The sequence below is a fragment of the Botryllus schlosseri genome, chromosome 6 (assembly GCF_051294905.1).
Source record: "Botryllus schlosseri isolate E-star chromosome 6, Bs_hap1, whole genome shotgun sequence".
Classification (NCBI taxonomy): Eukaryota; Metazoa; Chordata; class Ascidiacea; order Stolidobranchia; family Styelidae; genus Botryllus; species Botryllus schlosseri.
The window spans coordinates 15310693-15334633 of NC_137241.1; the positions used below are offsets into that span (position 1 = coordinate 15310693).

Consider the following 23941-nt stretch of genomic DNA (forward strand, 5'->3'; position numbering starts at 1 on the left):
TGTAGCACCAGAACACGCCCGCAGGCTTACTATCTATGCACTGAAATCACCAGTATAAATGTTAGGAAGCGTTATCTGGATTCCCACTTTAGTCATTTTGAAAATTTATTCGTCGATAATTTTGGTTGTTTCATCTATTACTGCTAAATATTGATCCATTCTTGGCCCACGTTATGAGATTAAACGATAGAGCTGACGGAGGGGGTGTCTTCCAAAGTTTTGAGCACAAAATGAATGATGGATGATGCGTCTTCCGTTTTTTATTAATCAATTTGTTGCATGTTGGTATTTTGACCTCCCATCAGGATTGTATAGGCATAGTCGAAATATGTATTATATTGTAATCAGTCAAGCGTACAAGAAAAGCCTTCATTCGTGAGACGCACACGATTCCAGCTTGGTGTTTCCTTATGGGTGCATCATTTTCCTCTGCGGTACGCATTTGTACGATGGGAGTCCTCCTATTACACGATTATATTAAAAACGGAAAATCTTAGTCACTCTGAATCGCGCCAACCGTGAATAAAATTTTCAAGTTTAAATTATCTCAAAAATTTAGGAACCAATTCGTCAATTCAAATTGCATATTGACGGTCGCCAACACACGCTAATTTAATAATGTGTTGAGGGCCGCATAATTATTGTTTAACATCGTATGCCTGCAAGCTGTTCTCCTCTGGCGTGTTGAAATAAGGATGAACAATGTGAGCAATGATTGACACAATGCGACACACGCTATTTATAAGCATCTCGCACGAAGGACCAATTCAATATTTTTGAGCTCTCTCGGTGGTTTCCTCAAGCATAGATAGACATAGCAAGCGGAACACATGTCAACTCCATCCTGTTTTACTCCAAAATGAACCAATTAGTCCATTACCAACGTTTAAATGAGGGAAATATTTGCTTATGGTATCGCAAAAGGGATGGAACTTATACAAGCTTACCCGTAGAGCGTATATGAGCATATTGTACGATATTACACACGCAGTCAACGTGTTTTGAAGCATAAACTTCTCTGCTTATTGTGATAGGTATAGCCATCGGTCTATTTTAAGTCGGATCTGGTACACCCCTGCACACCCCACCTGAGTGGTACATCCTTTCACAATTTTGGTACACCCTGGGGTGTACGATATACGCGATTGAAGAGCCTTGCCATATTGTATCAAACTGGTAGCCATAGCTCTTGGTTTCAAAAAGGTTGGTGAGCCATGGTGAAGAGAGGGCATTCCAAGAGTAGCATGTGTTATCTTCATTGAATCAGACGTTTTCAGTAACGAAGTACTTCTACTATTTCGAATTACTCAAGTAGTTTTTCACTACTTGCCGTAGTTAATCAAGTAAATCTAATTTTCAGGTCCAAAGTTACTCCGTACATTTTTTGATTTACGTACTTACTTCTCGCTCTTCTTTCCGCTTGTCAGGTGTCAAGTAATATCTTCCTCCAATTAGAGAGAGAGACTTAGGAATCTCGGAGCTGTTATCATGGAGTTCCAGCAAGAATTTAATTTTCGCACAAGGTAAGTAAAACCCGGGATCTTCGTCACTCCTAGCGCAAAGTGTCGATATGGATTGACAAACATGTTTTCACGAAAGTATTGGTGAATTCAATTTTGGTAACGGGTTGCGTGGTTCCGTTCACACCGCATTGTCCATCCATATGACATGTTTCATCACAGTAAATATGACTCAAAAAAGTTTGGAACTACCGTTTCGCAATCTAGCGTCTACCTACCGTATCGTATAATCTAGCTGCCCGTGGCATGACGTAATCTGGAAAAGTGTTCTCTGACTTTTTTGAGCGTTAGACCTGTTTAAGCAGACCACCGTATCGTTGCTTTGAGCTCTTCTAATTAATTTCAGTTCTTTTGTCTGGAGAACATTGTTGAAGTTTAAAACCAAGTTTAGTATTGCCTCCATTTTCCAGAAATAAAATTACAGTATATGACATTTTTCGATCCGTCATATTTTCAACGTATACTAATCGCGCAATGTGTTAACTCCGTATCCGATACAACCTCTCCATATTGCTCTTCGTCTAAACCAGAGGTTTTCAAACTTTTTTCGACACGCCCCCTTTGATCATTGTGAAAAATTTAGCGCCCCCTTATCGCCATATCAAAAAATATTAAAAAGAGCAACCAGAATGCTTGCCATTCCAACGCATTGTTTGTTAGCATGGAAGATGTTATGGCTGTTGAGACACTTCGCAAATATGGAATTCAGACTATACATACAGCAATAATTATGAGCTAGAGGAGCGCAAAAAAATGTCCAGTTGAATATTTTGTTAAACATAATCGTGTGCTATGGCAGCACGTAGCACATATATATTTTAGCGATTTTGTTGGCGAATCCTTAGCATTACCTATCGCAGTTGAGCTTAGCTCAAACTTACCTGAGCGTAAGCTTAATCAAAAACCAATGGAACTGACACAGCCGCACGCATTCACCTGTTACTCTACGGTCCTTCACTTCATTCAGGGGCATCTTCTGATTAGTGCAAGGTTCGGTATCATTCCAAATCTAGCATCAGTGTATGGGTGGTCCGATGCTATATTTTTACATTTAAAATCGAAGTATAATTAGGATCATTGCCATGCTGAAACTTTCAGTGCAAATGAAACTCATTCCGATTTCAATATACACCATTTCTCCCAGACGGCTTCGCGCCTCCCCTTGGATGCTTTCAGGCCCGCAAGGTGGCCGCGCCCCCAGTCCAGTGGCTCTCAACCATCTCTCTGCAGGATACATTATAGAATTTGATATCTCAATTCTAAAATGCAAGAAGTTAGGCGCGTGTTCATTAATTAGCAAAACAAAACATCAAGTTCTAAATTTATTTAGAAGTGTGGGACGTATTTTTGTATCGTGTCACAATAAAGCAGCGGTTCCCAAACAGGGGGCGTGAAAGCATCTGAAGGGGGCGCGAAGCAGCAGTCAACTGACAATTTTTTCGCGCTCGCTGCGCGTGATTTATCTCCATTTCATAGTTATTGCTCTGTGTATAGTCCGAACTTCATATTTGAGAATTCTCTCATAGCAGTCACAACCTTCCATGCCATCAAACTATCCGCATGGATTGCTGGTATTCTGGTTGGATTTTGTGATATGACGATAAGGGGTGCGCGAAATTTTTGAATATCGTAAAGGCGGGTGTGTCTAAAAAAGTTTGAAAACCATTACAATATAGGGTTCATGGTCTACTTTTGGCGTACGTCACAGTGATGTAAGTGTTATACAAAACTGTTCAAAATTAGCCTACAATTCGTTTCGGACAAGATAGATGTGAAAGCTAGAGACTTTTAGGGTGTCGTCATACTACGTTTCGGTAACATTGTATATCCGGTAAACATTTATCGAAATCACTGAATACGAACGTAACCCCTCTGGTGTGAATGTAATATTTTCCGTAGATATTTTCGAAATATGTGCAATATGAACGTAGGTGGTGCCGTACTCATTTCACCAAACTGTCAATCATCTCTTGCTTTTCAAAAACGCGCTGTTCATATTGACTTACGGTACTGGTACTGCTGGTATCTTTTCAGGACGACAGTTGATATAAGCGATGATCATGACACTCGATGTGGCTCATTATTTGTTATTTTGATTGCTCATGATATTTTTGTAATAAAACAACGAAATGTCTGGCAATGATAATGTTCAGCAGTGGAGAACGAGAGGGGGATGAAGTTACTACTCCAAGTCGTTTCGGCACCTTCCTGTCTTTTCATTTTATCGCAGTTTTGTGGTATTTTGAAATAATTAAAATATTAATAAAACTTATACTGATACTGAAGTTGCATCCTCGAATAATTTTGAATTCTTCGCGAATTGATTTTTTGAGCCTTGCGATAGTTTTCAAATAATATTCTACAATTTTCTCTCCCCATTTTGACATTACAATTAACGTTACAAGAAACCACTATGCAGTAGCCTATACAAGAGAGGTATCGTATATATTACAGTAACCGGAGTATGGCATAAATTTTCGAAAATAACAACAAATTCAACAATCAATTATATGACAAATAGCTTCAACAAAACCAAGCAACAAGGATCACTTGATTTTGATATCCCCTTGTAATCAGATCTTTACTGGGATTAATAGTGCCTACATCAAGCCATCTCTTGGTTGGGTGACCTTCTCAAAAACAAACAGTTTGTTCTTCCTCCATCCATCATTTTCAAAAGGCAATATATTGTATCGACTTGGCGTTATAACACTACCCCGAATCGCAACCTTGCAGCTGTAACGCTCTGTAACACCTCCAGTCGGTAGTTTCGTAACACTAGAAAGCCATGTTCACACTGAAGCAAATTTACCATATATTTACCGTAAGAAAGCTCAATGTGAATGAAAGTATTTCGAAAACCGCCTTCAGTATGAACAAAATCGTTTTCGTAAATATTTCGGTGAATTATAAACAGTGTGAACAGTGTTGGTTACGGTAACTGTTTCGGAATCGGTTCAGAAACTCCATAGTGTGAAGACACCCTTAAACAAACCTCGTTAGATTCCGGCAGTGCAGCGACATTTGGCAGTAAAAAACAAGCTGTAGCAAATTTCTTTCAAAGGATACCGAGCAATCACAATCATAGTTTAGTGGTCGTTAACAGGACTTACCGAGCTTGCAGAAACTTCAATAGTATTTACAATACATCATATTATGAGGTTTCTAGCATTACAACAAAGTTCCATGCATTTTCCGTAATTATATTTAATTGAAATTTGGTTTTTGACGGCACACCGGTCCGCAACATTTGCTATGACGTTTTACCGGTCCGCGTGGTTAAAAAGGTTGAGAACCAGTGGTCTAAACTACGGGCTATTTATTACGGTGAGGGCCCATACCATGCCATTTTATGAAATGAGGTGTTCGGGTAAACAAAAGATTGTAATAGCTTTTCCGTGGCCAAACTGTCATTTGGATCCCATGATGCGGTCGAGTGCTTATGCCGTCGAACTTTATACCTCCTGGGATGCACCAATATGAATCAAGCTCTCTGCAACTCCCGCATAGCTAAATTTGCAGCTTTTGACAGTCTGTGTGAACGTATATTATGACTGTTTTCACAACTACTTAGTTACTCGAGTATATTTAAAGCTAGTATGTTGGATTACTCTTAAAAGGACTACTTCTACTCGCACTAGAGTAGTTTTTTGTCGCTACTTCTACTTGAGTAACTTTCTTGACTACTTTGACCATACCTCTGCATTTTGTGTTTCAGCGTGTATTGTAGGCTATATACTTTGTAGGATACTATACAGCAGGGCCGGCCAACCCGTAGCCCGCGGGCCACATGTGGCCCGCGAGAAGGTTTTGAGTGGCCCGCGAGGTAATTTCCGAAATTTCTAATGTTATCAAAAATGGATTGCACAGATTGTGAACTTGTGAGGCCAACCAAAAATTTGATTAGTCTGGCCGCAACACTTTAGATGAGATGATTAAAATATCAGTTCCTACGCATTGGCAGATTCATGAGCCAGTCACATATTGGTAGATCTTCGTAGACTACAATAAAGCAGAATAATTTTCGACAGATTCATCAAAAGTTAAACTTTTCTGCACGCTTCGCGCAACATGTTGTCACTCGATTTCTTGCTTTTAATATTGTTGCCCCTTTGTGAAAATGAAAGAACGCCTAATGCATCGGATTGAATCTAACTATATTCGCGATTACGAGACAGAGTGTCGTTCAACATATGCGACTTTGCGTTTGCACTCGCAGAAAGACCGTCGACTATGAAACCTAGGCACAAAATGATTGACGCATGTTGGTTGAAACTTTCGATATCGATATGTCCAGGCGCCAATAGCCCAGTCCTTGCAAACAGAGCCCAGCAATATACAGCAGGCCCACAAGATAGTCGGGTGACAATATTATTGACCAGTAAACAAAAATTTTTCGCGCTTCGCGCGGCTAGTGGCCCGCGCAACAGTTCGTCAATCGAATGTGGCCCTTTGGTTGAAAAGGTTGGCCAGCCCTGCTATACAGTGTACAGTGTACATCCAAAATCTGCATATGTTCGTAGCTTATGGTTGCTGACTGAGTCAAGCATTCGCACATTATTGTTCATTTTCACAAAGTTTCTGGCTTTCAAAATCCATTCAAAAACTAGAATGGTTGGAAAGAATATGCGAATGGAAGCAATACAACAAGTGTCGACTTTGTTAGATAAGAGAGGTTTTGTAATTACTATGGCCAGAGACATTATGGTATTAAGGGAGACCCAGTTGTACGCTGATATGGTAAGTCAAGATCCTGGAGTCGATGACGAATTGTCCTGGATATTACTTTGTGGAGAAGCTCAGCAGGCTTGCTTATTCAGTCAAGTGCGGTTATTGATAGATACGATGTTACTTCACGCTTCAAAAGCTTTTTGTAGGCCTGCTCATCTAAGTATTCTTAGGTGAGCCAGAGTCTAACTTCCAATTCGGAATCGTCCCGTGCAGCAATATGGCCACTGACATTTTTGATTGAACTATTGTCTGTACTGAGACCCCATATCTCAGACTACATGAATCACGGAACCTTCCTTCTCTGACAAAGTCTAGACATGATGTTTTTCTTCCTTTCGCACCTTCTTTCAGACCATTCTAATTTTTGATTGAATTTTGAAAGTCGTCAAAATTTTGTGAAAATTAGCTATATTGTGCGATTTCAGAGGCCTTACTATTGGGGAATCTTCAAAGCAGCAGAATGCACGCAGAGCAGGGGACTTGAAGTCAAGTGTAGCCAGACAGTATAGCTTGAAACGTATTATAGGCGCTGTGGTGATGCGATGCTTCTGTCGCGAATAATAAACTACGGCCTTATGGATATTTTATATGTAAAGATTTATTTTGCCGGTACTGTTCACCGTCACTATCTCACGAAGATACGCTGGCACATTCACCTGCATGCAATTGAATACATAAAAAAGTTTGGATTGTGACCTATATAGTACACTGTTACCGTAAAAAGTGCGTATTACCGCTACAAAAGATGGTATGTACAACATCCATGGGGAACGATGCATTTGGCTCAGTCACACCAACTTGACTGGGTGTGGAAGGGAAGTTTTGTATCATAAATTGCCGGTGACCTGGTTCGCACATTATACCATGATAAAAATCGATATCCAAATATATACAGGAAGTCGGAGAGGAAGCAAATGTGATCTGACTTCGCAGAAAAGTATTCACTCGTGACTTTGAGATTGATTCGCACCAGCAGGAGTGACCGTCAGTAGACACAGGGGCGATTACTCGAAGATCATGTTGATATAGTCTCTCTTACGTAATAGCTAATGCATAAATATTTACAAACCAAAAATGTGAAATCACGTTACACAGGTTGCATAGAAGTAGAAAATCCGGTAATGCGCCGGGCATCCCATTTCCGGATATCGAACGTCACCTCGTCGCCGAGTAGACAATGCCACATTTACATAGCGTAGATTGTGGCCCACAACTACTTCTGTGCGACGTTGCGCAGCGTCGCGTCTCGTTGGGAAAATGCAGTTAAACTGTGGAAGATATCTCAATCACAAGAACATAAAAGTTGAGAATTCACACTGATGTCCCATTCTTCTCAACGTGGTGGAATGTCTGGAGAGAATAACCTAAATGAAATAACAAGAAGATGGTGTAATTTTAATAAACTGAAAAGTAACCATGTACAAATGCTAGGATCGCGGGGGTTCTGGAAGCGCAAGACCAACGTTGCGTAGGCTATATAGAAGGTCCGCATAACCATACGGCTATCACCCGAGTGTCTTGACATGATCGGAGAATAACCCATTCCAACAGCTGGCAAACATTTTACAGCATCGTTCGCAACTCATGATATTTTCGTAAAGTTTGGCTGTATCATATTCGTAACCATGCAGTTGCTGCCAGATGACCACTGCAAAGGCCATACCTGCTGCACCCCAAGCCCCCAATTGGGAGGCCCAAGCTCGAAGGGGGCCCAAAATCATTTCGCAAATCAACATATATTATAGAGTATTTTGTGAGATTTCCTACAACTTCAAAATTTTCTTCACGCTATACTATACTATACTTTACTGTATCCTTAAATGGCTAGTTTTAGCAATGAGTACCCTCAGCGCCCCGAAAAAAAATGCGCATCATTTATAAAAAAAAGTAGCTATTTTAGCGACAGGCATTATCGCTCCATGACACACCAAGACTTATGAAGTCATGCAACTTCGCGAAGTGTGGTACCAAATAAAACCGTGAGGGAAAATGACCGCCGCATGTTGACCAAAACCATCAATATATATATTGACATTGTTCATTGTCCTTCAGCTCGGCCACTAAATCTTATCATGGGGACTTAGAGAGGATGAACAATTATTGCAGCATGATATGCAATTACCTATATTATAGACAAATTTCCATCATGGATATGAAATTTTACATACTTATACACGTAACCCCTACGACAATAAAACGTGCATTACTGGTGGTGGAAAAAAGGGCCCGTCGTAAAGAGAGAGAGAGATGGTATTCTTTTTCGCCTGCACCATCGAGATGCTTTGACGACGGAGATGCGATACGGCCTTTATAGTAAGATCATCTAGTCTGCACCCCCGATTTTTTCTCCTCCATGCTATCCATGATTGCTGAGCGCCTAGCAGGATAGCCGCGGATACCAGTTTTCGAGTCTATGGTCTGACCCGGCCGGGGATCGAACCCACGAACTACCGATCGAGAAGCCGGACGCACAACCATTACACTATCTCGCTCGGTAAAGGAAGGAGTCTGAAGTCAGGGGGTCGTAAGATTGGTTTATGATCCTATAGGGGGCCCGAGACCAACGTTTTGGGGAGCTGACGAAGTATTGTTTCAGCCCTGACCACGGCTGGTATGCAAGTAGAAGTATCGTTGTGTAGTGTTGTCGTATAGTATCCACGTGGTATCGCTACATATGGTAATTTTACATTTGGCCGATATTTTGATGATGATTCCTGAGATGCCAACTTATACTACGGTCCCTTCTATAGGCTTTGTACGACGCCGCTTGTGCTGGTCGGATGGCGAAGAGGAGCATGGATGAAGATCCAACACTAAGGTAAGAACTTAAGAGTCGAACTTCGTTGCAGCGATAAGCGGTGACGTTGTATCTATTGATTTCTATTACCCGCAAAAAGCAATCCAAACTACGTCACACTGGGTCAAATCGAAATTCCATATATAATCGATATACAAGGCTGGGTATACTGTCAGTTTTGACCGGTGTCACTTACGTTCTCCATGCTGCCCAGTCGCAGTCGATCCGTCCATTGGAAGGCTCGATTTTTTCCCTCTCCCTTCGCTTGAAGTATTCGCTGACGAGCTTCTACCGGTAATCTTCGTGAGACCCGTCATCGAGAGTAATGCTCGCATTCTGTTGTGACTTGTCACTTGTCTTATAAATGAAAAATACGCATTCTCATTACCCGCATCCCGGATGTATATTCATTCGAGAATGATATACCTCATTCGTTTTCGAAAAGTTCCAAGGAAATTGTAGAAGTATGGATTCAAAGTTGAATTCATGAATGCGAAAATCGATACGACTTTGGGAAGTATTTCACAGATCTGAAATGCATCGTTAATATTTAACGTTCTGAATGACTCGGATTTCATTATCGTACACTGTCCACTTGAATTATAAGTGAGTGATTGAGATTTGTTGTGAATGTTGGATTCGACAGCCGCTCGCTGCAATTGACTCCATATTTCTATTCTAGGGCGGGTTCATTTAAATTCGAAACTCTGTTACATTGAGTTTTTAAAAAATATCTAAATATCGTTAATTTCGAGACATAATTTTACGCGTCAACTTTTTCCCAAATATGTAAATTCGAAAAAATTTCAACTGCCGTTATGATTATAGGTCGTCGATTTTTGTGTATCTAATTTCTTGCAACTTGTGCAATGTCTCAATTTTGACGCTACACAATCACACAAGTCCCTTTCATCTTAAATTGCAAAAAGCAGCGAGCTCAACTTAAACAATAACCATATTTTTTTGTAACTACTCACGGAGTACTCGGACGTATGTCTCCGATACTCGCTCTTTCTACTGATGTGTTTTTGTATTTTATGCTTCTTTTGGAGACGTTCTTACTTTCTCAATTTTTTTCAGGCAGATTTTGGAGAGAGTTGTATCATTCTTATCAACTCGAAATGGCGTATTGGTCCGATGTGGGAATAATTATTTCTACTTGTACTTCTGTATAATTTTACACCATCACGACTACCTGTACATGAGTAACGTCAGTTACCTCTTTGACTAGTTATAGTTCTACTGCCACAGCTGCTCGAGAGTATCGGTGCTGAATTTAGATCAGTGGTTCCCAACGTGGGCGACATCGCCCCCCAAGGGGCAATTTGGCGGTCTAGGGGGGCGAAAATGACGAAGGGGCGATAGGGGGGCGATGACGTGTCAAAACAGCTGAACTTTTTTTTTTAGTCAACCCACGGAAATTTAGTTACAAAAGTGTCAAATTAGTAGGCTTCGAGTCGAAAAGTTGACCTTTATTTAGTCAACCCGCCGGTGATTATAGTTTGTATGCCCAATTCTCGGTACACAAAATTTGGGGGGCGATGATCGGTGTTGAGCTTGAAAAGGGGGCGATGGGTCGAAAAAGGTTGGGAACCACTGATTTAGGTTATCTTATTGGACCTCGCAAAGGGTTAAGAAGCGATGATACGAGATGACGAATGACCTCGATAACACAGATGAGTTGGATTGGTACAACTAGTGAAAATCATTTAGCTGCAATTTGAATACAGTGGCCTAATTTATCTCTGTCAACTGTAAATTGAGACCACAGAAGGATATATCTGAATGTTGAACCCAAATCCAGAAACTAATAGAAACGGTTTGGTTCGTGTTGAAATCGACACGATATATTGTGCATTTCTGCCTTTGGAATATGGCGTATAGGCTTTATGTCAATACGTGATATTAGCCACGATTATTGCGCTGATTAGACCATATAACGCGCATTTACCGCATGACATTTCCTCGCAAGAGATACTGACTCATTTATACAATTGTCAACCGCTCATCGGCTCGTCTATGTGGATTTAGCCGCACATATTAGGAAGTTTCGTGTTTCGATTCATTGCAACAGATCGACACTTATATTTATATATAGCCTACTTGCACAGCATATGCAAACATGTTCGAGGCCATAAGCAAATTCTAAACGGAAACTTACATCTTGGTCCATCCCTACAATTTTTGCCAAGTGATAAGCGTGGAAAGGGAGCCAACACACGAGAAAGAGCACAACAAGAGTCGCGCACATCACAGACACGCGCCTCTTTTCCTTGAAAGATTTGCCAGTGCCAGAAGCGGACGGTGGTCGTTTCGTTAGTCGCCACAAGAACCCACGGCGCTGCTTGCCAGCAGTTGTATTATCGGATCTTCCATTCTGCGTGCCTGTTACATTCGTCGCCGCCAATTTCGCCACAATCAGGACGTAGCATGAGGTGATAACCTGACCGAATGATGCTCATTATTATGAGATTATATTCATTGCTACCTGTGATTTCTCTGGATTGCTGCAGGGCAGCTAATAACTTACCAGTAACGGGAAAAGAAACATTACTGTGAAATTGGCATACACGTAGTAATGCCAGCCCATTTCCATCTGACTGTAGACGCATATGTGCGAAGGCGAACTGTCGGCAGTGTCATTAAAGGTATTATATCCATAATATTCTGGACCATTTGAACCATTTCCAGAACCGCTTCCGGAACCGCTTCCTGACCCGGTTTCGTTATACTCAATAAGCCTGCAACATATTCGAGTCAGATACGAAAACATCCATCGCCTTACTGATACGTACGAGAACGGAGATCCAATGTCACTGAAGTGGGGTCCGTTGAAATTCGTTGGTTTACTACATTCCCCCGTTGGCACATTTTCGCATTGACCGTTGTCACCATCACCCTCGCACGACGTTGGGAAGTGAATACTAGAAACAATGTTGATGTCGATGAGCATGTGGCGACTCGATGAGAGCTGATTGGTGCACTCACTCGCACGTACACGACGGCTGAATTCCTCTCATACCAGAATAACGTATAAGCGGCGTGCTCAATGCTATAGCGATGATCCACACCGCAATTGTGATCATCACAACACTTTGGTGTGACCGCCAGCGCTGGATTCTGACTGAAAGTGCGTGGCATACGGCCAAATACCTGTCAATGGCCATCACCTGAAACAGTAAACGCTATCCTTATATAGTCATAGCCTCCGATGCTTTTAGTTCACATGATGAATTTATAGTTAGCGTCAATTAGATGTGAGTGGATTTTTTGCTTCTAATCGATGTTAACCGTAAACGGGAAACTTGTGCGGCGAATCTTTGATAGTATGTCAATTGTTGTGCAATGATGATGATCAAACTTGCTGCAGATGGTATTTAGTAATTTCAAGTTAGGCTACATGTTGATCACGACGGCTTTACAGTTGTACAGTACACGTACAGATCTACTGGAGGCATCAATTTCACTTGATACTTATCCCCTCATTAACAGCAAAAAATGTGTTCACAGTTGGGAGGGTGATAGACCTACACTACAGTAGGGTATATATAGCCTACTTTTGGATCGCCAATTCGTCGTTCAAACACTCCCGTCACGCTAGCTCGGGTTATTTCCCACAAAATGTTTCAAACTATACTTATTGTATCCTGCAGCGCATATCATGTTGAAATCGAAGAGGTAGACCTACTCCTGTACCACTTTTGAGAGTGATGCCTTTTGTACATTAAAGATGCTTTGAAGCTTTCCGGCCAAAATGATCAACGAAATATAATTGTATTTGAGAGCTACAAAATTAATTCATCCGAATATTTCTTCATCGTATCATAAAGTATGATAAGGTAGCCTAGTGTTTATTTTTGTCACTCACAAGGCCACAACGCGCATGAATATTATATAATATGGTTTAATTTGTTTGGAATACATTCATCTTAAAGCTAAGAGCTGGGTGCAGTACTAAATTCAATGTGAGGAAAGATCTCTGTCACATTCTCAGTTGATTTGCTTGTAACACAAAGCAACAAAACAAAAAACAATACATGCTAATAATATTGCTAATCGCAGAGGTGAAAAAACGATGTGTAGATCGGGCTCGAACCATATGGTATGAGCCGGTTGGCCTACCCGATGGTCGTTATAAATAACAACCTTGATTTGATCCCGAATATAGCACATATACCAGTATTATATCTTTAATTACTCGAGTGGTCCTCAGGCACGAAATATTTCCAATAGTAAAGTCCCAACCCGAAAAGACCTGTCAGAATTCGACCACTTTCTCATTGTTTTTTACTACAGTCCTTAAAATAGGGAGCGCCAGACCCAGGAAATTTTTGAAAAGGGGCGCTCGAGGAAAAAAGGTTAAGAACCACTGGCGTAGACCTATTCATTTTCAAAATAATCGTTGAGGGACGTATGTAAAATATTTGAAAAATAGGATGATTTGTAGAGTACGCCTACCCATAAATGATGGAGATATACAGAAACGAAGCAGGGCATGCGTCTATTTTCGCTGATCACTGTAACCACACAAGTCCTTTCATGTCAAGCTCACTTAACGTGTTCTTGTTTTAAGCTGATATTTATTTGCAAAGATTTTGAAGTAGAAGTTTTTACGGCGGTTAGATTTTATCAAGTAGGCCTATAGAGCAGATGTGCATTGCGCAATTGTACATTGTACTGTACATGTACATGTACAACCGATGTCGTGAAAATCACAGAAGGCACTATGGCGCCGAGAGTTTTGCTGCGAGAACAGCAAAACCAATATGATTGGATGAAGTTAACTGAGTTAGCTAATGTGTATCAGAACCTCTTATCCTCGTGCATTACCGAAATCTTGTTTTTCGGGCCTTGAGAACAAATTACGTCTGCGATAGGCTATACGCCGCATCACCCGACTATATACATAAAACCTTCATTCACCGTAAGGAATAAGATGGAAGAGTAGTAGTTGATGAAAAAGAAGGCCTGTCTGAATTTGCAAAATCCTTCCGACTGGAAGGACGTGCCGCCGATCCTTTCGTGAATCATCGCCGGTAGAGTTTGCAAGAACAATAAATCGGCCAGCGCAAGTTGTAGCACATACCTGCAGAAATAGCATACATAATTATGCGACCCATCTGTCTAAATCGAAGTTTCAACCAGCGTCATAGAAATAGGCCTACGTCATTCGGATTTACCAATGAGTGATCTTCTTGTAGTCTTTCAGGAATAGAATTATGAATATCACCAGCGCATTCCCGAGCGTTCCAATAATATACATTGCGATTCGAATCGCAACAATGGCTATTTCCCCATTATTTAGCGTTTCTGCATCAGACATTGTCAGTGTTCTAGTTCTGAAATAAGTTGCAATAGTGCGAATCGATTACAACGCGATCTTTGTGGTGAATATGTCATGATGAGATAATACTGTTGCGAAGGTTGTCTCAGCTTGTGTTCATTGCAGTCAGTCATTCATTCATTAAGTGATATAGCCTATTCATTAGTTTCAAACACTACGCTATTATGAAAACGGAGGAGGTGAGACGACCCCTCTTAACCTACAGATAGTGAAGAATATGCCTATGCACGGTTGCACACATAATGAAAGTTACAGAAAGGCATACTAAAAAAGTCACTTGCAATAAAATGAAAACATCACTAGTCATATAGGTAAGGTAGAGTTGGTTCGTGAAATATTCGATCAGAGAAAGGGCGCGAATAATATACCCTCTTCCCATTTTCAACGTAGATATCGCGACGTCATTCTTTTTCAACAAGTCAGAATGGATATTGATATCATGCCGTTATTTAAAATATACTGGCCCGCTCTCAACCCACCAGAATTTTCATCCTGACTACGCCTATGGTTATGAGCCCTGAGCCCCTATCCGAAGCATTGCACACGTTCCAAAAGGAATTTTGAGTATTGTTTGAAATGGACCTTTGTTTGTTTAGTGAAGGGGTGGTCATCACGTGGTCTGCGAGAAGGTTCTGAATGGTCCGCGCGGTAATTTTCGAAATGACTTGTATTATCAAATTAATCGCCTACGTAATTCAAGGTGAACTCTCATTCCGAGAAGAGAAATTGGGATCTATTGTTTGCTGACTTTGACTATTACCCTATAGCAGTGGTTCTTAACCTTTTTTCCTCCAGCGCCCCCTTTCAAAGATTATCGTGCTCCTGCGCCCCCCAACCTCATATTGTAAGGAATGTAATAAAGACAATGAGTAAGAGGGAGGGCCGTAACAGCACTTCGTCAATCCCCCTAAAAACGATTGCCTTGCGCACCGATAGCCTGATAAACCAAACTTCTGAGGTCTTCGCCCCCAAAAACCCCGTAGCGTGATTTCGATGGTCAGCAAAGTTTGTGTGGCCTGGTCGCCCTAGGTGCCAAAATTTTCTATAATGCATAAATGAATAGGTTGTAAGTACATATATATGTCGCTACAAACTTTTTATCCTCTCAGCCCACGCAATCAGATTTACCAGTAGCGCTGAGTGAGCTGTTATATTGGAAAATAAAGGGCACGTAATTGATAATTAAACATATTCGGGCGTGCCCGTAGGTACAATTAATTCGTTACCAAGGCCGTAACAGCACTTCGTCAGCCCCTAAAAAACGTTGGTATTGGGCCCCCCACAGGGTGATAAACCAAACTTCCGCGTGGCTTCGCTCCACGACCCCCCTTCGGCTATCCGCTATTTGCTGATACTGGTCATTTACATTGGGTGTCCATTTACTGAGCCAGCTATTCTCGCCTAGACGCGCCAAGCGCGAAAAATTTCACTAATTATTGATTGAATTGGTCAATATGATCGGGAATTGCATAGGCTATATATTGATATCAATTTTTATCGTCTCTCTGCTCACGTAAACAGATTTACCAGTAGAGCTGAATGATGTGTGATTGAAAAGATAGGACCCCTCAATAATGATTATGCATCTTCGGGCGTATACCAGTTGGCAGGAACGAAACGACACTTCGTCAGGCCCCCCGAAAAAACTTGGGTCTTGGGCTCCCATAGGGTGATAAACCGACCGCCGCCCCCCCCCCCCCCCCATCAGGTTGTTCGCTTTTGCCACGAAATCAGCTGTACTGTTTAGCGAGCCAGTGCGAAGCGCGAAAATTTTCGATAATTCATGATAAAATCGGTCACTAAGATCGGGAATTGCATATATATTGCTATCAATTTCTTGTCCTCTCTGCTCACGTTACCAGATTTACCGGTAGAGCTGAGTGAGGTGCAATGCTACCGCTAAGCTGCGCACGTGCGCAGTGCTGAAACGGTCTCTGCGCACAGAAAATCTACGTTGCGCACAACAAATCCGAAGTTATGACCTTTTTTTAGTCGTTACGCACTGTTGTCCAAGGGTCTGCGCAGTGAGTTGGTGAGTGTGCGCAGACTCGTCAAAACGTAGAGGGAACATTGTGAGGTGTCTTGGAAACTGTAGGGCCCGTAACTAATAATTAAACATATTCGGGCGGGCGGACCCGTTGGTATGACTTCGTTGCATGATGTTACTCCGTGACCTCCTGTCTGCTATATCAAAAAATATAGAATCGCCCAACAGGGATATCGCCCAACAGGGATATCTAGTTCTATATATCCCTGTCGCCCAATCGTACCAAACTAAAAGACGCACACGATTTCAAATTGGTAATTTTTCACTGACATATAATTTTTCCCAGCCAGATGGAATTCGTCTTCTGAGGTTCAGATTGCCAAGACAGGAGTATTCGGTGCCTGTTATTTAGACGCCTATGGACAATTAAACCTATATGTCTTTTGTAGGCTATATATAACGAAGTTTTCGGTGTTAATTCGCTCTGAATACTCATTAAGGATATGTCCTACTACCACATCATCTACTGCGAAGCCATTTTTCTCCAGCGCCCCCCCCCCCCCCATATCGCCCCCTGAGCCCAGCGCCCCCCATATCGCCTCCTGAGCGTTTCCGTCCCCTTCAAAATCGCCAGCGCCCCTTGAGGGGCGCTGGTGGCAAGGTTAAGAACCACTGCCCTATGGCATTGGCTCTCCAGCTTTACTACAAATTTTCTCTGAGTCATAAAAACATCGACCACGACACACACTACGCTTACTGTCGTTTACTGGTGTACAAATTGAACTCTGCTTTAACAGAGTGTTGAAAGAAAAAAAAACATTATCATATGATTTTCTAACAAAACGAAAACATTATATTGAATATCTATTGCATATCAGCACGACTTCTCCTGTTCTCTTTCAGGTACCAGGTTAGAAATGCGAGGCTTCACCTAGGAAGGTGTCATCGTATTGTTCGGTCGAAACATAACAGCATGATACCAATTGCTTAATTTCAAATGAGATTATAAATATTGGAGACAGCATTGGGATTTCGTAAGGACGTGGTGGCAATTTCGAACCCCAACCTCCCGGACGTACGCCAACGCCACTTCACGTGACGCACCTCCACAACAGTCAATATTAGCCCATACAGATCGGTCCTAGTATGCCTGCAACTAGGGTTGCATTTAAAACAAGGTTGTATAAAACACTCTATTTAAAACATGTTTTAAACAAAGACCTTTATTTTAAAAACAAACAAAATAGTGCTTTTTAGGTTGTATAATTATGCCATTATTGTGTAAATACTTTCCTAAAAACATGTTGCATGAGCGTACAGACGATTACCACCCGATAGCTGACGTCTCCAATATGGGATGGTTGGAACATTAAAATTAGTCGGCTCACGGGCTATAGTACGTTGATATAGATCATTGGTACGGAATGACTGTCATGATGATGATGATGACCGCAGACCGTAAAAACACTGCATGACGATGTAGCTCTGGTTAAAGGTATTTTCGGTCCGTATGTATGACAGGAGTTGGAAGCCTAATTCGCCAAAGGAGCTATATTTACCATATATTTTCAATTGTCAATGTCAATCCAGTATGAAGTCACAATTGAGCGTCTGTGACGTCATGGCTTGAAAAAACATGTTATAGACAAGGGCCTTGTTTAAACAAGTTTGTTTTAAATTGATTTTTGTTTTAAATGCAACCGTAACCTGCAACCAACTATCGCCAAAACGAGCGCGTCATCACAAATCATAGGTATGAGTAGGGCTGCATTTAAAACAAAAATCAATTTAAAACAAACATATTTAAAACAAGGCCCTTGTCTATAACATGTTTTTTATTGTTTTGTTTTGTTTTGTTTTTAAAAGCCATGACCGTTTGTTTTAAATGCAACCCTATGTATGAGTTGAGTATGTGTCTAGCCCTCCAGGGAACCTACTTTATAATTTATGTCAATTCACGAAATAATTGTGGGCCCTCTTTAAGCTCGCTCCCCCTCCCCCAATATAGGTTGGGGTGTTTGGGTGCGGCACTTACGGGCGCCTGACCGCATGTAACCATTATTCGAAATCAAAGCTACATTCATGCTTAATTTCTCATCTCTGCGATACCACTTCGATTAAATGTACGCACTTGAGCACGCGTCTTATTTCGGATTAGGCTAGGTCGGCTAAACCTGAATTGTTCTATTATCTGTTGTCCGCTTCAATCTTCAAATATTCTGAATTGCGAAATGCCGCTCCTTATCATACGCTCATAATTGTCCTAATGTAAAATATGTGTAGTTTATTCCATAATATACATCCTCATGCAGGTTGATAGTCAGTACCATATGACAAAAATCATGTATGAATTGTATTTAGGAACAGATCGGTCATCCATCCATGAGATTGCTCATGGAAAATCGTGTTCGCCAGAAGAGGATATGGCGACGCTTATCCAGTGAACGCAACCAAATGCGTGTTCGTTGATCAATACAATATTGTAGGAGCATCGTTCTTCCGTAATGACATGTATGGTTCGACTTCAAAGTCTGTTGAAAGCGTAAATACCAAAGTAGGCCTACAGAGGTCAAAATGGCGAGTATCGGAGACCTACCTGAGCACTCGGAGAAGCGCCCAAAACTGTTCAATTAAACAAACAAACAAACTAAACTGAATTTTAATAACTCGCACCAGAACTAGAACTACTCACTTTTCAAAACCCGAAACTAGAACTAGAACTGACAACTTTAAAAATCCGTAACTTATTACTACAAAGCAACTAACTAGATCAGTTGTTCTTGACCGGTGTTTCCGGGTGCAGAATGTAACTACTGATAATGTATTAAATGTGTCTTTAGACGTGTATTGTGGTAGATTTTTGTTATTGTGAATCACTGAAAATTCGGGGTTCCCCGAAGGCTTGCAGGTTAGCGTAGGGCACACCAGGGCATTTTACGGCCCGCGGGGAAATTACCGTCAACTATAACTAAATGAGTAGTTTGTACAAGTCAGCATGTGAGATCACTTTCGGTTTCCTAGAGCTCGTCTGTGGCTTCGTATATAGGCGACTTCCAATCCACAGAACGGCATAGCCGGAAACATATTTTGGGAAGGGTGATTGTGTTACGAATTCAAGGAAATCCCAAAGTGATTGTTTTGAGTAGGGCAGTAACATGATATTTTCAGGCCCCCATAGGGTGAGCAACACGACTTGTGGGGGGCTTCGCGCACCAGGCCATCCATCCCTCTGCGGGGAATTTCGGAGTTTGGTACCCTTTATATACGTACCCTGTCCGTAGCGAACTATAATTCCAGTATACACTATACAGTATACACCAGTGATTCCCAACTAGCCTTCTTGCGGCCCCCACAAAAATATTGAGAAATCGATCTATGAAAAAAAATTATATTTATAAAATACTCTCGCTTGGCTTGGAGTCTGGAGTTTTCAATTAGGGTTGCACGCAAGTTGCGAGTAGACTGCTAAGATTACGTCACTGCTGTTCCAGTGCAATGTGCCCGAACTTTCCAGTTGAACGGGCAGTACCTATAGATATAAGTATAGTTAGAGGTATTGACAGGACCGTAACTGCCGCACCCCAAGCCCCCCAATAGAGTATTTTATGTAACTTTTTCAAAGATTTTTCGCGCTGTGCGCGATTTCAACTTTCCAAGTACCTAAAATATTGGGTACTCTTCGACCAAGATAAAATACGCAAGATTTATAGAAGTGGGCATATCGGCGTTAGCCATTACCGCGCCACGCCGCACGAAGACATATAAAGTTTTAGGCCATGTAGCATGCGACACCAATAAGTGTGCCAGAACGATCGGCAGCGAGAAAACCTTGGTCGAAAAGAACTGCCCTTACGCTGACCGAAAACTTCGTTATGTATATTCAAAATACATATAGGTATAATTGAAGGGAAGAATTATATGCCAGTGAAGAACTACCAATTTGAAATAGTTTGCATCTTTTAGTTTAGTACGTTTGGGCGATTCTGTATTTTTTGATACAGCAGACTGGAGGTCACGAAATAAAAAATAACATCATGTAACGAAGTCGTACCAACGGCTCCGCCCGTCCGAATATGTTTTGTTTAATTATTATTTACGGGCCCTACAGTTTCCAAGACCCCTCACTCAGCTCTATCGGTAAATCTGATTACGTGAGCAGAGAGGACAAGTAATTAAATAGCAATATATATGCAATTCCCGATCTTATTGACCTATTTTATTTTGAATTATCGAAAATTTTCGCGCTCCGCGCTGGCTCACTAAACGGGGATCCTGATTTCGTGGCAGAAGCGAACAACGGCACGGGGGTCGGTTTATGACCCTATGGGAGCCCAAGACCTAAGTGTTCTGGGGGGCCTGACGAAGTGCTGTTTCGTTAGTGCCACCGGGTATACTCCCGAAGATGTTTAATTATGATAATGAGTGGTCCTACCTTTTCAAACACATTCACTCGGCTCAACCGGTCAATCTGATTACGTGAGCAGAGAGAGGATAAAAATTGATACCAATATATATGCAATTCCCGATTATATTGACCGATTCAATCATGAATTATAGAAATTTTTCGCGCTTCGCGCGATTTGTCGAGAGAAGCTGCCTAAAACTGACACCCGATTTAGATGATAAATAGCGGTAAACAGCCATCTAGCCTGAGGGGGTCTGGGGGCTTCGAAGTTCGGTTTATCAACCTATGGGGGGCCAAGAGAAACGTTTTTTTGGGGGGGGAGCTGACGAAGTGCTGTTACGGCCCTGGGTATTGATAACTAATTTACGGATAGATGTGCAACAAGTTACTCACGATTGAATACGCCGAGATGCGTACTGCTTATTTAGCCGGCAAAAATCAGCATAATTGGTAGTCCTACTCCTATAGCTCGCGACCCAAGCGTCCGAATAATTTGATATGTCGGTGTTTATCGAAAGCAAGTGTCGCACTGATTCCAAAAATACGAATTGAAATCTCGCCAGGGCAATAAAACTACTCCGAAATAGCCAGCAAAGGTTGATTGTTCTGAACAACGGGAGCGCGGCAACACAATGGCCAATGGCGTCAAGCGAATGATCGGAACAATGCCAATTTCCATATTTTGGTGACAATTTTGGGTTCCTTTCATTACCCTGGTATTCGTGCGGCCCCGGCCGTACTCTGAAATTCTAAATTTGGCCCTCACGCCGAAAAAGGTTGGGAACCACTGGTATACACTATACATTACGTAACGTAACTATATTTCTCATGGGCAGCGTGTAACAATTAAATTCTAGTCATCCAGGCTGTTAGCAATCAGCGATGCCTTTCAGGTATATTTGCCGTTCCTGAATTCGACTTGGAATCCGTATTTTTATTATGCCGAAGGGACTTTCCGAAAGATATAATGGGAATCGGCGAATGATAGTACAATGTACATCCGGTATAGGCGCATAATGAGAGTACTTATGTCACACCCACACAAGGATTCGAGCAGTCAAACCTGAATCGAGTGTCAATTATATAATAGGGTTACCATACGTCCTCTTTTAAGAGGATTTGTCCTCTTTTTTTACTTTATTGAAAGTGTCCTCTTTGTCCTCTTTTTTGAGATTTTGTCCTCTTTTTGAGCATTCTGGTCATATTCATAGTAATATTGGACTGAGATGCCGTAAATCAGCGCTGAAGTGACACTCTGGCGGGTATTTCGGGAGATGAGCGGAAAGTATTTTTTAAGGCAATCACATGATAAAGTGAAGGTAAAAACAGTATTTTGGTCGCTGAGCGAGAAAGATGACCTTTCTTTTAGTCAACCGACTACGAAATGGAAAACACTTACCATTTTTCAGTATTTTCCATCGGTATTCTAAGTTTGAAAAGTTTGAAAAAGCGTCCTCCTTTCCCGTTCCTAAAATATGGTAACCCTAGACTAACAGCGAATAGGCTACAGCGATAGTTAATGAAATGTAATCAAACGATTAGGCCACTCAGAGCTGAGTGAGGATAATGAAATGTAATTAGTAAGGCGTCAGCGATAAGGATGATACCGATAAAATGTGTAAAATTAAAATAAATGCAAAAGGAACGAACCTCCCGATAACTACGAATTACAACATTTTGGTTCGCATTTACATTTTCACTGGCTCGGAAACTGTTAGATTGCATTTGATGAACATTAGGGTGCGAAAATTTCTGGTCCCAGTAAATTTGGTCAATTGTTGAAGCATGCCTCGGTACTGATCAGAGATTTAAGAATAAAACTCTGACCGTGGTGTAGGAAATGGTTCAGGACAGGTTTCAGAAGAGTTTATTTGTTGTTCATTCATTTTTGTAATATTAAGATTTAGTTTAGCCCACTGATTCTCTAACTTTTTAAGACACGCCCACTTTATGACAGTACAATATTTCGTGCCCCACTTATCGTCATATCACACAATGACACCAGAATGTTAGCAATTCTTACAGATAGTTTGATGGTATGGAAGGTTATGACTGTTGATAAGAGAATTCTCCAATATGAAATTCGGACTATACACATAGCAATAGCAAAAAAGAGGTGAAATAGAAGAAAATTTCAGTTTACCGGAGCTTCGCGCGCCCCTTCAGATGCTTTCACGCCGCCCAAGGGGGGCACGCCCCCCAGTTTGAGAACTACTGGTTTAGCCTATAATTTAATTCACAAAGTTTTCTGTTGCTACTGAAGTATGGGAAACAGTTTAGCATGGCTGAATTATCTACTTATAACGCGGCACGCATAGAACACCGATGTAAATAGGCTTATTATTACCAGCAGTGTTGGGATGACTCGAGTCAGACTCGAGTTAATTTTTTCGTATGACTTGAGTCACTTTGGAAAAATGATTTGACTTGACTTGACTCGGCGCTTCAGAAATGTGGATTGACTCGTGACTCGGAGCAAAATTTATGAGTCAATTTCAAGTCACCAATAAGTAAATAGTGTCAATTAAATGTTCGGATTATCCGCGATACGCCGGTGACACGCCGGTGAGAGCAGCCAGTCATTCACTGATTGTATGTTTCACTGGCCCTTCATTGTTACCTCACAAATAAATTGGCCGGAAACGAAATGATCATAGCTTACGTTAATGCAGTAGTAGTAGATTAATAGCAACGTACGTATCTCCTTTTCGTAAACGGCTCACTGCTTATATTGCGCAGTGCTCACCTTTATCAACATTCTTGTATGATTTAAAACGAATGAATATAGTTTATCCGTTTATAGTCTCGCGGATGTGTAGATGGGTATTGTATTGTACCATATCAATTCGTTTAAACTTCTCGAGGCTTCGCATTGTATCCTCTGTTTTGGCTGATAATAACAGACTGTAGCATATAACTATACAGTTACTCACGTATTTTATTAGCAGTTCTACGTGTGCGTGTGCGATAGGTACAACTCATTTTTGCATGTATATTTAACTTTATACTCGTTATTTTATTTAAGATAAATGGCTAAATAATCTGTCTTTCACACAGCTGGCAAAATGTTATGAGTTTGAATCATCACTCGCCCTACGAAAAATCAATTTGACTTGAATTGTGACTTGACTCGTGACTTGACTTGACTCGACTAGAC

General features: G+C 41.3%; 1 protein-coding gene across 1 annotated transcript; it reads right to left on the reverse strand.

Annotated features, from left to right (window-relative positions):
* Positions 1 to 6830: 6830 nt before the first annotated feature.
* LOC145441109 (somatostatin receptor type 2-like) lies at positions 6831 to 16035 on the reverse strand. Its single transcript, XM_080318905.1, has 9 exons — positions 14229 to 16035; positions 13972 to 14134; positions 12037 to 12218; positions 11844 to 11972; positions 11579 to 11789; positions 11210 to 11491; positions 9475 to 9578; positions 9245 to 9405; positions 6831 to 7615 (listed from the first exon to the last, which is right to left on the reverse strand). Exons 1-9 carry the CDS (start codon positions 14369 to 14371, stop codon positions 7563 to 7565), a joined length of 1428 nt encoding a protein of 475 aa, XP_080175031.1. The 5' UTR covers positions 14372 to 16035; the 3' UTR covers positions 6831 to 7562.
* Positions 16036 to 23941: the final 7906 nt, after the last annotated feature.

Excerpts from the sequence above, each read along its gene's own strand:
- LOC145441109 (XM_080318905.1), bottom strand. The coding sequence starts at position 14,371 with ATGTCTGATGCAGAAACGCTAAATAATGGGGAAATAGCCATTGTTGCG. Across the intron at positions 14,135-14,228 it reads TACAAGAAGATCACTCATTG|GTATGTGCTACAACTTGCGC; the intron begins GTAAATCCGAAT and ends CTATTTCTGCAG. Across the intron at positions 7,616-9,244 it reads GACTGGGCAGCATGGAGAAC|GTTATTCTCTCCAGACATTC; the intron begins GTAAGTGACACC and ends TATTTCATTTAG.